Genomic DNA, 15,472 nt, shown 5'->3' on the forward strand with positions numbered 1-15,472 from the left:
CCTTTGGCTCTGAGACACATGGCTCTGCTATTGAAAAGCAAAAGACATTTTACGCACAATTTTCCCTCTACTAGAAAGAGGTATATTGTGCCCTTCAGTGAACATAAAATTGATATTATCATCTCTTAGTTTATATCTCACTACTTAACCTTCAGATTAAAAGTTATTGGATTTGAATGACTAAGAAGACATCATGTCACCTTCCCTTCAACGTGGAGACAGGGGAGTTCGGGATGAGAGAAGGCACAGTGATAAAAACACGGATTTCAGATCAGCTGACACTTTGCCTCTTTTGACAGGCAACCGTGATCCTGACAATTCCTTGTGCTTGTGTGGATGATAAATTGTGTGACAAAGGGTCTACTTTCAGAAACTTTGCTGAAGATGAATCTGCGTCATGAAGTTAATTTTATTTGGAGTACAGTCGAAAAGGAGCAGTCTTAAAATAGGGATGAAAGAGTTAATTCATTAGGGTTACCACATTAAAAAACAAAAATAAAAACAAAATACTACCCCTCTCATGCAGAAGATACTGGAAAATGTTCTATCTGAAGGAATTAAAGAGAAAAGAGCTGGTTTCCCTCCATCTGCCTCTATGCAGGGCTCAACTTAAACACACAGACAAGGCCTTGACATCCCTAAGCAGTTTAATCTATACCTCGGTCAATGGGCCTGCCAATAGCACCACTGTTTAATAATTACACATCGTATTTCCAACAAAAGAAACACAACATACAGCCCCTTTCACCCTAAAAAACAAATTCATTCTAAGAAGCGTGTGTCAATATGAAACAGACTTTATCAAAGATCTAACTTCGTCCGTTTTGTTCTCTAAAAGAGATTAAGTCCATGCCATGATCAATAGGAACAGGAGGCAGTTTATCAGCATTTCCCATGTGACTTTTGGAAGATAGACTCATTAGTAACTGGCAAAGCCTAAAGGGAAAATATTTGATAATTTTAATCTGAATAAACATATACAATCAAAAGAGTGAGTTTTCATGATGTAAGAAAATGTCGATTTTAAAAAAGGACTTTTCCGAAGTAAGTCTGTTCCTTATTTACAACTTAAATTTGTGCTTGTGCACAATTTGTGTTTGTCCAATAACTGATCCACGGCAGGTAAGAAGGGAGTGTGGGTTCTCCTCCCAATGCCCTTCTCTTCTGTTCCATAATTCCAGCACTTTGCCAGTCACTCAGATGGGAAATGCTGACTCATCACCCTTGCCAACTCCGACCCCTTGATGTTTTCACAGGTCCTACTTCAAGAGGCTCTGCTGATTTTCCAATACTCCCCTCAACACTCTTGTGACTACCACCTTCCTTTCTCTTCCTGCTTCATTCATTCACAGAGGCGGTCAAAGAACTGCGCTGTGTCAGGGACTGTGCTGCATGCTAGGGAACATGAGGGAATGAGAAAGGGCCATCCCAGCTGATTTGGGTCCTACCGCTGACCAAGGTGTTCAAACACAGAAGAAGAAAGGCAGAGAGCAAGGCGGCAAAGGTGGTCAACAAAACCAAGACCTCAACCCAATGAAGCGAGAGTTAGCAGCCCATTACTGAATTCGGGACCTACCGCAGGGCCTTGTCACTGCTATTAATCTTTCAAAAATCTCTTTCCTTCTAAGCCAGGCCAGCTCTAACCTTATAATTTATCCTCTGTACTTCTCCTCCTGAATGGCCTTTCTTCTCTGAATAGAAACCTTCCCTGGCTTAGAAACCCAAGACCAAAAAGCTGAACCTCCAACAAGCTGAACCCAGGTAACCTTCGAACCACCTTCCCACTGCTCCCATCCTTGCTCTCCAGGCTCTTCAGGCTCTAAGGCAAATAAACTCGGAATTAATTACTCTACCATGCACATCTCCTTACACACAGGCAGCTTTGCACCACAAAGTCTTCATTCCATGAAAGAATATACAACAAATGAATGAGCGCATTTCAAGAACTCCAAAGCAAAGAAACAAAGTTAATACATAGTTTCCAGTGTAGCACATTTATTAGCTCACTTGGAACAAAGCTGAGGCCAGGCCAGTATGTGAAATTCTCTTCACCACATTTTCTTGCGCGAGGGGAAAAGAAAAAAAAAAGTGGTTGTATTTCTCTGAACCAAATCAAACACAGTATTTAGCAAAAGGCCTCTGGAATGTTACAAGTAACACTTCATAATTACAATAGATTGGAGTTCAAAGACCAAGTGATGAAAAGAAACTTTCTAGTACGGGGTTCAATTCCCTATATAAACTTCCCTTCTGTGGTCCCATCTACCACTCGCATTTATATTGCCATTCTACTTTGTCATAAAAGCAGTCACCTTGTAACCCTTTTTATCAAGTAATCTATGCACTACCTAAAAGTACACTCGGCTCCATCAGGCGAGCTGTATAGGTTTCATTACACAAACAGACCAATTCTGCGCGCTCAGCACTACTTGTCAATAAACGCACGCAGTTGCAAAACAGGAAAGTAGGCTCCTTGCCTTCGGAGACCAGAGAGGGGCCTGCCAGTTTTGCAAAACAAACTCCCTGAAATCAGTGAGGCTAATCTGTCAACAAATTACCATTAAAGTCACACCTCCTGAAAGTTCAAAAAGAGATTTCTGATTAGACAAGCGAGAGGGGGTATTTTTTATTATTATTGTTATTATCACTATTATTATTATTATTATTATCTCACAGGTCAGGGCTTAAAATTGCCTTCGCAATGTAGGGATGCTTTGGCTTAAAGTTGAGGGTAGGCTTCACTCTTGGTGAAACGTGGCATCTAGCTTTCTCTATATTTGGCTCTTTCTCTGTTGTCGTTTCTCATGCCATCTTACTTTTCAACAGAGAAATTAATGACACACAACTGTTTAGTAATCAGACCTTGAAAGGATTTCATATAAGGCTCACATCACAGGTTACCTAAATCTCTGACAATATTTTGATGACAGGGAGGTCCAAACTCCCAGAGTAAATTACTTTAGCACTCAGGGTGAAGTGTGCCTTTTCCAGAAAGAGTCACAAAAGGAATGGAGGAAAAGTGGGAGTCTGTTATTGTTATGGCTGCTTTTTCTTTATTTGTCACAACTATCCGAATTCCTCTCTCACTTTTATCTCAATTTGTTTGCATGGTTTTCGCTAATGTTTTGGGGACACCAGTTCCTACTACAAATTTTTTGATCATCAATAGCTTCTATATTCGAACTCTGCCTTGTGTTCAGAAAGAATCTAACTTGGTAGAGTGCGTCCTTAAAAATTACAGTTTGAGTTTTTTACCCACCACTGAAGGAAGGTGCTAGCCCCTATCAGAGTGCCTGCCTCAATGAGAGAACCCAATAAACTAAGATCATCTACATTCTACATTACCTTCCAGAAGCTTCCCTTCTTAGAACCAGAGATGCTGACTATCTTTTCCCTTCCAGTGGCATCAAAAGACCCTCCTTTCAGGCACAGTCCCTGCTATTGGCAAGGCAAAAGGCCATTTGAGTGTGTTTTTTGTTTGTTTTTATTTTACTTTTTATTTTTTTTCTCATTGCAATATGTGCCCTCCTTAATACCCATCACCAGGCTAACATATCCTCCCAACCCCCCTCCCCTTTGAAACCCTTAGTTTGTTTCCCAGAGTCCGTAATCTCCCATGGTTCATCTCCCCCTCTGACTCCACCCCTTCAGTATTCCCTTCATTCCCCTAATGTCCTCATGTTATTTCTTATGTTCCACATATGAGTGAAATCATATGATAACTCTCTTTCTCTGCTTAACTTATTTCCCTTAGCACAATCCCCTCCAGTTCCATCCATGTCAATGCAAATAGTGGGTACTAATCCTTTCTGATGGCTGAGTAATATTCCATTGTATGTATTCCTAACAAAGTTAGGAATAGTTCTCTTTGCAAAGAGAAGAATGGTAAGGCGGAACTGGCCATTGCTACCTGGCCACTGTACTAATCCACACTTAATCACTTGGGCCTCCCTCTGTAGAAGGAGGAACAAGGCAAAGGATGACCACAATAACAGTAACGTGGTTCCCACAAAGGAATACGAGCACGAATGAGAAGCGCACAGGCGCGGTCTCTTTCGTCGGAGGTTACTGCCCATCCAAACCCAAGAGCAATTTCTCCTACACGTTGTTTTTTATAGGGGCACTTCAAGCTGGAAGTGTTGGCAGGACAACCTCCCTCTTTTGCTTGATAGCCACTAGTCATTTTGGTAACAAGAACAAAATGAGGACATTCATTCCGCCATTTTGAAAATGAAGAGAAGAATCTTTAATTTTTGTGTATGGGTTTATGCTAACAGGTTTACACTCTGGTCATTATCCTTTGGTGACTCGCATCAGGAGATTCCAAGAAAGAGACCCGTGATTCTCCTGGGCCCTTCTGAGAGCGTATCGTCTACATCCTCTATGAACATACACAGCCAGATTTCCTTCTCGAGCCCCCTCCCACTCCTCCTGTCTCTCTGAGCTTCTCTGGTCCTGGGCAAAATACAACCCAATGAATCCCTCTTCTTCCCTCTCATGATGTTTCAGAAGCTACTTGTCCTTCCTACCTCTCTTAACTCTTTAGGACTCATCCAATGTTTTCCTCTCTTTCTTTTACATTATTAACAGGAAATGTGTATATAGACACATGTTGATGGTGTGTAGGTATCTTTCGGGCCAAAAGGTCCAACACCTTAAACCAAATGTCAAAGAACCAATGTCAATGAATGAAACAAATATGTCACTTATCCACACTCTCTAAATAATCCATATTTAAATCCCATATGTAATATATCTTTTTTTTTAATGTCTTTCTCACAGACTACCTCCACACTGCCCTCCTCGTATAAAACAATAGCCACACCTCAAAACCACAGCAACCAAAGCTCTCTCTATCCTGATTTGCAGACAATAAAACTGCCAGGTGGTACCCAAAAAAAAAACCCCATCATTAAATGGAATGTTGTTAAGAAATAGCTGTTTTATTTAACAGCTATTCATTTTTATTGAATAAACATTTTCTAGTATGCATTCTGTTAATTGACCTGACAGCATATGCTGTATATGGAGAAACTTCTAAACATTATGCTCTATGTAATATGCTTATCTGAAAAAGCTCTCATTTGCAGCAATATGGAAATAAAATTCTGCTTTCTAAAATTCAAGACTTTTAAAATGCATTAATCCACACAGTTTATGAAATTGCTCTGGACATTTAAAAACCCTTTCTTAAGGGAAAAAAAAAAAAACTTCAGTAACTGGTAATAGTATTTGTTGCTGAGTTTCGTAATGGAGTAGTGCATATCCAGTACAGAACTCTTACAGACCCAGAAATGGGGCAGGCATAATAGGAAATAAAAAGCAGTTATGGTATCGGGTAAAGAATTACCCAGTGGCTAAAAGAAATGTTCGGAAACTCTATCAAATTATCTTATTAGGAAACTATTGTTATAATAGTTTCATGGCCCAGATAGAAGTAGGCTTGAAACATTACAGAGATAATACATTTCGTTTTGAGGAAGGAAGACAGTTGGGGAGTGTGTTGGCGAGTTCCTCCAAGCTACTGGCAGCACCTCTCCTTGGTGATGGCTTCTGAGTGATGATGGCATCTTGCAGAATTACCAACCCCCCTGCCTAGAGGGCCACAAATGAGCAATGCTGCTGGGTGGGAGCTGGGGCAGCCTGGAGAGCAGCAGCAGGCTCCTTGACTTCACGTGCAATCCATCCCCTAACAACTGTTGTCCTTGTAGGAATATTGGTCTAGGGTTACCAGATCTTCTGGTTTTTCAAGAGAAGATGGAAAAGCCAGATTCTGATTTTTCTAGGTTGTCACCTACATAATTCTTTTTTTTTTCCTTTTTAAACAATTCTTCTTAGACCTAATTTAGCCAACCTATAGACCAGTCCCAGCATAGAAGTCACTCATTCCACAGCTAATCTTTGTGAAAGCTCTCCATTCTGAAAGGGCACTTGCTATCATTTGTAATTATCTTTGGTAATAAGAATCAAACATGGAAAGGCTTGCATTTATTTTAAAAGTCCTGGCACTAGGCAAAAATTCTCCCTATATTGTCAATGATGGCACTGGTGCAACTAGAAAATCCTATAACATTCAGTGTTACACACAGCATAATTAACTCATTTTTATACCAAGCCCTTTTAAGCCACATCTTTTTGTTCCATGGACTTCTAACATATTTTACAGTTCTAATTCTCTTCCACTGTCCTACATTAATCAAAGCTGTAACCCCTGTTGTCTTTGTACTACAGAATCAGAATGTGCCCCTGGCGAGGAATGGGGGAAAAGTCAACAGGAATTAAATTTCAGTGCAACTGTTTACTCAACTGTGGCCTGCAGTTATTGAAATTTTATCCGTGGTTTTGTGTGACTACCGCAGTAATGAATTCAGCATGGCTGTGATTTTCTCACTGCTGGTATTCTCACTTCAAGTAAAAACCTGTAGAATAAAAATGACGAAAACAACCCGAGTCCATCATGTTGACCCTCACATTTCTCCAAAGCACTGACTTGTTGCCATTTTCGGACTGGAAGGAAACTAGGTTCACTCTAGTCCTGCAAAATTTTATCAATCCCTTATTCCTACCCCCCCAGCCCCCAATTCATCGAGAGATTTACTTGTCCCCCAACAACCTGTGAGGAGCCTCATCATACACTTGGAGGGGCAAACAGTTGTCAGTATTTTGTCTTAAAAGATCAAAAAGGGCTACCAAGCACAGTATGTGAGGTTTTTGCCGCAATCATAAATCCAAGCACACTCTCTCTTCCTAAATCATATCAATAGCAAATAAAAGTAAACTTGCTATAAAAAGTATTTAAAATGGGTTTCAAAGTACAACAAAAGGTACTGACACCCATAACACATAAGACCATGTTTTCCAAAGTGGTCACAGCCAAGATAAAGAAGGGAGATGTGGATAACTAATTTTGTTACCGATGCTTTTTAAGGAAGATTGTTAACATGCACTTTCCTAACTGCCTTCTATGAGGCCAATGTGTTGTTGCTGATATTGGTGTAGGGGTGTGTGTTTGCATGCGTGTATGTGTGTGTGTGTGTATGGTACATATATAAAGATTTTGGCCGACTTACTACTTTAAGATGGTAAATGATTTTTTAGTTCTTCATATAAAATTCTAAAGAAGTGAATTTCCCATTTATTTAATTAATGTACCCTAAATACTAAGCATGTGGGATTCCCACCCCATAGGCCAAGAGCACCACACCTCAACTGCTCAAGAACTGGTGCCTCTTGGCCTCTGTAGGGTAAGGACATAGAACACAGCACTCCAAGATCCCAGCGGCTCTCTCCAATGAACCGTAAGTAACCGAGAACACCACATGAACGACACATGCGCACACGGATACTGTCCTACCATCTGAGGATATGTTTGGCCAACTGCCTCAGTGGTTAGAATTCTGCCATTGGCACTCATTTAAGTGCACGACCTTCCGCACAACATACGTCATAAATTCCAGCTGATGGGGTACCCAAGGTGCAGGCACAGAAGGTTCTGGACAACCAGGGACAGAGGTCACATCACATAGATGAAGTGCTGGTCATGAGAACAGAGCATGTCTGCTAGTTTCCTTTTCTTTCTGTCCTAGCTTTCCCCCAGCAGGTTCCACTACCTTCTAACAGACTAACAATGTAACGATTCTTCATATTTTAAAAACTTCTCAGCAAGTAAAAAAATGAAACATCCTCAGAGCCTGTCAAAGGCTATAACCCTCATACAAAAAGGGATTTCCTTTCCTTCCCCGATACACTTTCCAAGAAAATGGTTTGAGAAAAGGCTCGCCTGCCTCCTCCTCATCCCCCAAAGATTTCTAATTTTTTTTTTTTTTTTTCCAGAAAGGCCTGAAGATGCAGTGTTACTTTTCACCTTTTTGCAAGGGCACCACAACTATGTACTGAGTAGATGAATCCAAGACCAAAATGGCACCTTTACCATTTGGAAATATTTAATCCGTCCCTCAAGGGTACCCACTGACATGACTATGGAGAACGTAAGGAGAATGAGTATGTCCCAGTTTACAAGCCTTTGGGGGAACCACCAATAAGAACTAATGTAAAACGTTAAGAGGACTTAGCCCCATACCAGCTGCCGTATGTACACAAGACACATAGGCCAGTGGTCCACACCCCGAAGTTCCTCCAGGCAGCAGGAGGCCACTTCTTACACTGAAGCCTGTGCTGTGGATGCTATGCCTGCTGCATACCCACTCCTGCCCGTTTGCTTCTACTGTTGGCTTCCACTCCCTCTTCCATCCCCTGTTCCTTTCATCCACCATCCCTCCTTTGGTGTCGTGCTTCACCACTCTCAGTAAGCCCGTTTATGAGTATGACTTTTTAACTCAAGCATAGGGAACCATTTTTGCAATTCGTTTTTTATCCCAAATAGTTCAGCTTCAGGCTGCCACGGTGGGGCCTGGGAAGAGGCGCGCTCAAGCTCATCTTTAACAACTGCTCCCCAAGACAGGGGGCGGGGGCAGGGGGAGTAGCTTCCAAGAGTCTCGGCTCCCTGAGGGCTTGAGCACTAGTCTCCGAGGGCCACCACCCCGCGCTAGCTGTTTCTGACAGGCGGCCAGCCCGCCACCTGAGCCTCCAACACTTGCACGGGGACGAGTGCAAAGGGCAAGCGGGAGCGCCAGCCCCGCGGTCCCCCCGCATCCCGCGCAGCGCAGCCGGGCGGCCACGGTACCTGCTGCTGCTGCTGCACGTGCACGAGCTCGGCGGCCCCGGCGTCCGCGGCTGGCGTCTCCCCGTTGGACCGTCCTTCGCGAAGACTCCCGCACTGGAGCAGGTGGTTGCCGCCGCTCGACCCGTTCTGGATGGCTGAACCGTTACTTTTTGTCTCAGTCCCAGATTCTTGCATCATGACTCAAAAACCTGATAGAGGGATTTTCAGGAGGGAGCAGGGGAGAGAGAGAAAAGCAGCTGTTAAAACAGTTGTTGGACAGAAGGAGAAGGGCCCTGCCTTCCGTGTTGCCAGACTCTGTAAACAGTTGTCCTTTTCTTTCACACACTCTTGGCCCTGGGTTGTGGGCTAGTCCCTTAGTGTCTGAGGACGGAGGGGTCGGGACAGCTTCAAGAGTTCCTAGTGGTCCTTTCAAGAAGCTGTTTCCCCTTGGAGAAAAATACTTTCGGGGGAACTCAGGACTTATGGTTAAATATCTGTGACTATCTGGATGTTTTTCTCAAAAAGGAGTAAGTTGGGGCGCCTGGGTGGCTCAGTGGGTTAATCTGCTGCCTTCGGCTCAGGTCATGATCTCAGGGTCCTGGGATCGAGCCCCGCATTGGGCTCTCTGCTCAGCAGGGAGCCTGCTTCCTCCTCTCTCTCTGCCTGCCTCTCTGCCTACTTGTGATCTCTGTCAAATAAATAAATAAAATCTTTAAAAAAAAAAAAAAAAGGAGTAAGTTGTGTGTAGCGTATTAGGTGTAACACTCAATTTCAGTGTGTGCAGGCTCTGCGTTGGGGTGGTACACGCCTAGAGAGAAAGTCTCCAGCCCCACGCTATCAAGACAGGACACACACCACCGGGAGGGCCCTGAGATCATTTGAGCCGAACACCCTCACGGTCAAAAAGACAAGAGCATTTAAAGATTTGTACTCCCCAGAATGATTCCGGTACTGAGAAGTCTTCAAAATTGGTGATTCCAATGAGATCAGCCACATTTAGAAAGAAAGAAAAAAAAAAAAAAAAAAAAAAGAATACATCCCCCCACCCCACTTTTCAGGAGCTAAAAAATTCAGACTCTGATCTTTGTCCTATGGTTAAAACTGTCCTAAGAAATCCTATTCAAAGTTAGGGGATTTTCTCATGCTGAATTACTAACCTCTAGTTTGTTTTAAGGCCTGAAAGGTCTGGGACATCTTATATTTATTTTGGAGAAAAATCTGGCCTCAGGCAGACCAAAGGAAAGGTCTGAATGCAAAATTATGAAGTGTCTAATAAAAAACATATATGTGTAGGTGTTTGTAAGTATGTATGTATGTCTATATGTACAGTGCAAGATGTGCAGCTGAAGGATATCACCTACATACATGTAAATATATTTCATGTTCTGCCCAGCTACTTTCAACGTACAAAACCATGACCCACAATTCAGCTCTCAGTAAATGCATCTGGTTATGACAAAAGAAAGATCATATTTACTAATACCAAGTGTTACCAGTGCCGTACCAAGCCCACAAGCCGGTGATTTACGTATATTTCCCAGTTTAGTTCTGAATGCCACTGGTATCTCCAGTATGCAGATGAGAAAACTAGGCCCCCATGAGGACCATTTTAATTTGCCCAGCATAAATCATTAGTAGTGGTGCAATCAGGATTTGAACAAGTGCAGCTGGATGTCAACATTCTTAACCATGTGTTTTCTTACAGCTGAGGTGTAGTAGGGAGCAAACAGTGTAATGGCAGGGTCATACTCCAAATTCACAAACGAGAGCTTTGAACAGGAAAAGCAATAGTCACTAAAGGACCTGACAGTTCCAATATCAAAGCTGAGAAATGTTTGAATATTAAAACCTCAACGTGAAACACCGATCTCAGATCAAAGGGCTGAAAACTTGTAACAAATACTCGTGCATCGTGGAAAGACATGTGCAATCTGCATTACGGACCCCCCCCACCCCCCCCCCCCCCGGCAATATGTGACAACAGGGAAATTGAAACACTTGGGACATCTTTAGAGGCTGCCCTCTTGCTGGAAGTTGGTTCAAGTCCCTTTTCTACCGACTTCCACAAAAGCCTAATGGAAAATTAAAAGCAGAAAAATTCACATCTTTCTTCCTTTCCTTTCAGTGCCCTGTATGATCCAACTTAAGTACAAACTTTATAAACCCAGAAGACTTATGTTTAAAGTTGATCCAATTCTGAAGAGGATTAAGAATGGCATTTTTTGTTGTTGTTGACAGGTAGAAAACAAACTCAGAAGCAACAGCTGATTCACACTCTTTTCTTAAAATCAGACTTTCCCAGAATTAGAATCACTTAAAAACTGCCTTTATATCCTTACTGTCTACAGAGTATAAAACCTATCAAAAACACAACTAAAACTTTCTCTAAGATAGAAGAACCAGGCAATACAAGTACCTCGTTTGTTGCCAAAAAGGAATTAATTTGTGAAATTGAGGGGACTTTTCCCCCCAATGTTTCTGTTTCACAAACCTGCCCATTCGTACAGAAATGGAGGAAAAGGTGGTGTTTAGGTATTTGAGGGAGAGAATGGTTGTCCTAGCAGAGTTAACAAGGAAACACACTCAATTCTTAGGTATGTCACAAGCATACCTAAAGAGAAAACAAAAACACTTTTCTTTTTTAAAACTTTCTGGATAGCCTACTCACATCAGCAAACCAACCCCCAAAAGATAAAAACATGGTTTGCACATGAGATATTTACCTGCCCTCAGAAGGGGGCCTAGTTAGCCACATATCCTGTCCTCAGAGCTATAGGAAAGAATGAAAGAATGCTGCTTTTCCCAGCCTGCAACCATTGGGATGCCTGACCTCAAAACAGGTGTCTAAGAGACTGGCCCTGCTTCTGTTTCCTGGGTTTGACACCGTGGTGGTGGGTGGAGTAGGGACGATCTCCAATCCACAATTTGATAAGGTTTTGCTCTACGCAGTTCCAAGAAGACTGCCAAGTCCTCCAGGAGAAGTTCTGCAGGCATCTCGCCAAGCAGCTTGGCTTGCGAATCGGGTCTGTGAGAGTGCAGGCATTGGGACCGAAATTGCATAAAGGATTATTTTGGTCTGAGGATGTCCTTAATTAGTCAAGTGCTAACAGTAGTATGTAGGTTGCAAGATTTAAAATTTCCCATAATCTCCCACACCAATCAGGAGAAAACAGCTTTTTGAAAAGCACATGTGAAAAATTAGGAGTGTCGATGTCTAAGAACATTTCTAACAATATCTGGGCTGGCAATATTTCTTTCTATGGAATGTTCCAAGCCATTTAATAAGGCTTTATGTCTGTACAACACTCCACAAACTACAAGGCTCTCTGAGGTACTTTTCAAACTCATAACAAGTCCATCAAAGAGAGGAGGCAGGTGAAATTTATCCCATTTTACAGATAAGAAAACCAAAGCTCCGTAGGTTAAGGAATAGATACGGCCATCATCCTTGCCTGTTTCAGACATCAACCTGTCCATTCTATGAATGACAGAGAATTTCCCATTTGCAAAGTCCTCGGCAAGGTAGTCCATTAGTAAGTGAATGAAAAAAAAAAAAAAAAACTAAGTAATTCCAGGAAAGATAGTACCAAGGTGGCAGGAAGACAAACAAAAGCATCTAAAATACGAAGATGAAAGTGTCCGCATTCTTTAGCAAACACCTCTATTTGTCTTTTTCTATGAGTTTTACAATTTGAGAATCATGAGAGAGCAGGTCAGTGTATTCGAGAGGCAGGTGCATTTTCTGACATCGAACACTGTACCTTCTTTTCTTAGCGGGAGCTTGTCATAGACACTCAGTTTGTATAACCTCCACTTCCCTCTAGGACTCCTTATAACCAATGAACTGCCCTGCTCCACGGCAAATCGAGAGCAAGAAACGATACGCCATCAGCCGGAGTGTGTGGATATGAAGGCATGGCTCCTGGAGGAGGCGACCAGCCCTCCCCACTAACAAGCCTTCTGAAAATAAACACAAATCTTCCTCTGGCTTCTTGCCTGTCTTCTCGGAATGAGCGGGTTTTGTTTAAGTTACATACGACCCGTTCAACACACCCCTGTGAAGGCCGAGGCCATAATCACGTGGATGGCAGAAAGCGGAAGGAAGCCCAAATGACCCACTTCTGGTCTTGCTTGGAAGCGTGACAGAGCTACTGATTTCCGAAGATCGATTTTTGTGCTGAAGGAACTTGTAGAAAAGGATAAGAACTGAGTTTAGCCTGCTTATTTATTGTCGCTGCCAACAGAGCATACCCTGGAAGTATTCTGGAAAATTCATAATGTCCAGGCCAATGTATTTATAGTAAATTATAGCAATGCTTTATTATTATGATTATTTCCTTGGTTACAGTGTTGATGCTGAAAATTTAAGGAAAATAAAGCCCTTGTTATCATGCTTGTGAAAGATTTTAAGCTAACAAAAAGTTCAGTCTTGATTCCAGGGCAGTTAATTAAGGTTGACCAAGTCAGGCAGAAGTAAATTAACTTGGCTGATCAATTATTTATATGAAGCAGAATAAATGCCCTTAAAGAACTTGGTCTGTTCATGAAAGGATGTGTAAATTAAACTAAACACCGTTTTGTAAAATATATTTCTACTTCTATGGGAAGAAGAGAAGTTAACGGTGAAATCACTTGTAGGAAAATGATGACGGTGAGGACGTGGTCCTCCCCCAGCCCAAAGCAGAGCTCATTTTCTCATTGTTTATCCAGTACCAGGAAAGAAGGAAATGGGAGGTATTTTGAAGAGATAACAGAAGCTCTTGGAGTTGGGGGGTGGGGAGGGCGGGAATGGGGTAAGAGGAAAGAAGCAAGGAAGCACACAGGGCAGGGAGGGACAGAGAAGGGGAAGAAGGGTGGGAGGAAGGACCGAGGGGTGGCAGGAGGAAGACAGCAACTCCAAGAATGGGGCGAGCATGTGACTTTCTGTATTGTGGAATTACTGAGCAAGAGGCGTGCCTACTTCATCATCAGTTAGACTCTGTGCAGAGTCTACAGGCAGGACAAAAATAAAGGTGGGAGTCAGGCTAGCTCTCGTTCCCAAGAAGGACGCATGTCACATCATGATGATTCAAAGTCCACGTTGATCATGTCCATGTGATTCAGGAAAGAAGAAAAACTTGTGCGCATTAAGATATGAAGCATACATTTACTTCTGGGTTTCATCAGATAAATGAACGGGTTCCCTTTAAATGTGCAAAAGGTCGACCTGGCAACATAATACACATAAAGGAGTTCAAAGGAGCACAGTGCAGCTAAGGGGATTCCTCCCTGCCAGCAGGCAAACAGCAGGGTGGCCCAGGACAGGAACCCAGTGCCTTGCTCTCCATCTTCTTGCAGGAGTTCCTCCCACTCAAAATAGGGACTCAAGAACAGAAAGCATCCCCAAAGTAAGGCCGGCTTTGACCATGGAGACTTCGCATTTCCTAGCACATGGCACAAGCTTTGCAAGTGCTCGCCCTTCACCTGGCAAGATGCACTAGGTGCCAGAGAACAGAGGAAGGGCTGCTGGAGGGATTACAAGTGAAACTGAGGGGTTAAGGGAGCAGGTGAAGCCAGGGCAGGAAGGAAGCGCCCCAAGATGTAGAATCATTGCCACTGGGTGGAGATTCCAAGGCATACTCTCAAAAGTGGGGGGATAAACAACAAGAAAAACAAAGTAACACTGAGCGTTTTCACATCTGACATCACTCCCACGAGTTGTGATCAGACACCACTGTCTGCCTATCCACCGCCCCCGATGGCAGGGGTCCCCTTCCATGGAAAAACCATCCAAGGGCCACGTTTAGGAAGCGAAGTCGGTGTGCTGAGTTACGAAAGCACCATCTTCCAATACCAAATTTTCATAATTATAACAGAAAGGCGTAAATTTTCTAATGCATGGCAGTTCAAAAAGTAATCAAGGGAATGAGCCGGAGGGCTATTTTAATGTATGCAAAGCTAGTGACCCACAGTAAATGGGAGGTAAGCTACAATGAATGCAAACTAATGCACACAGACTGAAGTCCTGGTCTGATGAGGGACGGCTAAAATTAACACCCAATTAATTTCCGAATTGACAAACAAATGAAACCCATAAATCTACTTTCTCATTAATTTTCTTGTGGTATAATTTAAAGCAGTAATATGAGGGCAAAAACTGAGCATTATCCATCATAAATATCAAAAAGATAGCACTGTAACACCATAAATTATGCATATTACCTGTTGTTAAAAATGATTTATGTATTATCAACTTTATCGTGCACTGGAGATATCGAGATCTATCTTTAAAAATCTGGAATTCCATTTAGCACTTAGGAAGAAAAAGTTGAGGAGCAATGGAATAGTCAAAAATATGTTTGTTTATTTGTTCATTTGTTTTTAAAGGCTATTTACATAGCCATATGGGAGAGAAGGGCAAAATTGGAATCTTCCCAAATCTGAGGTCAGCAGAGGTTGAGGATGTCATGGAAGTGTCGGGGTGGGCCTCTCAGTAGAGAGAGAACCAGGTCTTGGAGCACCCCTCCTGGAAAGCCGTGGTACATGTGTCCTCACGGAGCTACTCCTGCAGGAAAAGCAGGGCTTGGGGCTGGAAAGGAAGGGATAGAGGTGAGGCGATCCTGGATACATCTCAGACAGCCTGAGGGGGAGAACCTATGGCTTTGGGTGCTCATGAAGCAGCGTCCTCAGTTGGGGAGAAGTCTGAGAGGATAATTAGGTTTGTTGTTAATAATGTCATATGGTAGCTCTCTTACCTTTATAGTTCAAAGGAGGAGAAAAAAGAACTAAGAACTAGTTTGTGTTTATCAATCAACCTAGAGGTACCCTCTG

General features: G+C 42.6%; 1 protein-coding gene across 5 annotated transcripts in view; it reads right to left on the bottom strand.

The window, feature by feature from the left end:
* FOXP1 (forkhead box P1) overlaps positions 1-15,472 on the bottom strand; it is a 685,031-nt gene that overhangs the window by 224,888 nt on the left and 444,671 nt on the right. For all 5 annotated transcript variants that reach the window (XM_059390157.1, XM_059390158.1, XM_059390154.1 and 2 more), the window contains one exon: positions 8,684-8,871. In XM_059390157.1, the coding sequence (XP_059246140.1) occupies positions 8,684-8,860 (177 nt within the window). In that variant the 5' untranslated portion in view covers positions 8,861-8,871. The remainder of the gene's footprint in view (positions 1-8,683; positions 8,872-15,472) is intronic.

Source organism: Mustela nigripes, chromosome 2, assembly GCF_022355385.1.
Source record: "Mustela nigripes isolate SB6536 chromosome 2, MUSNIG.SB6536, whole genome shotgun sequence".
NCBI lineage: Eukaryota > Metazoa > Chordata > Mammalia > Carnivora > Mustelidae > Mustela > Mustela nigripes.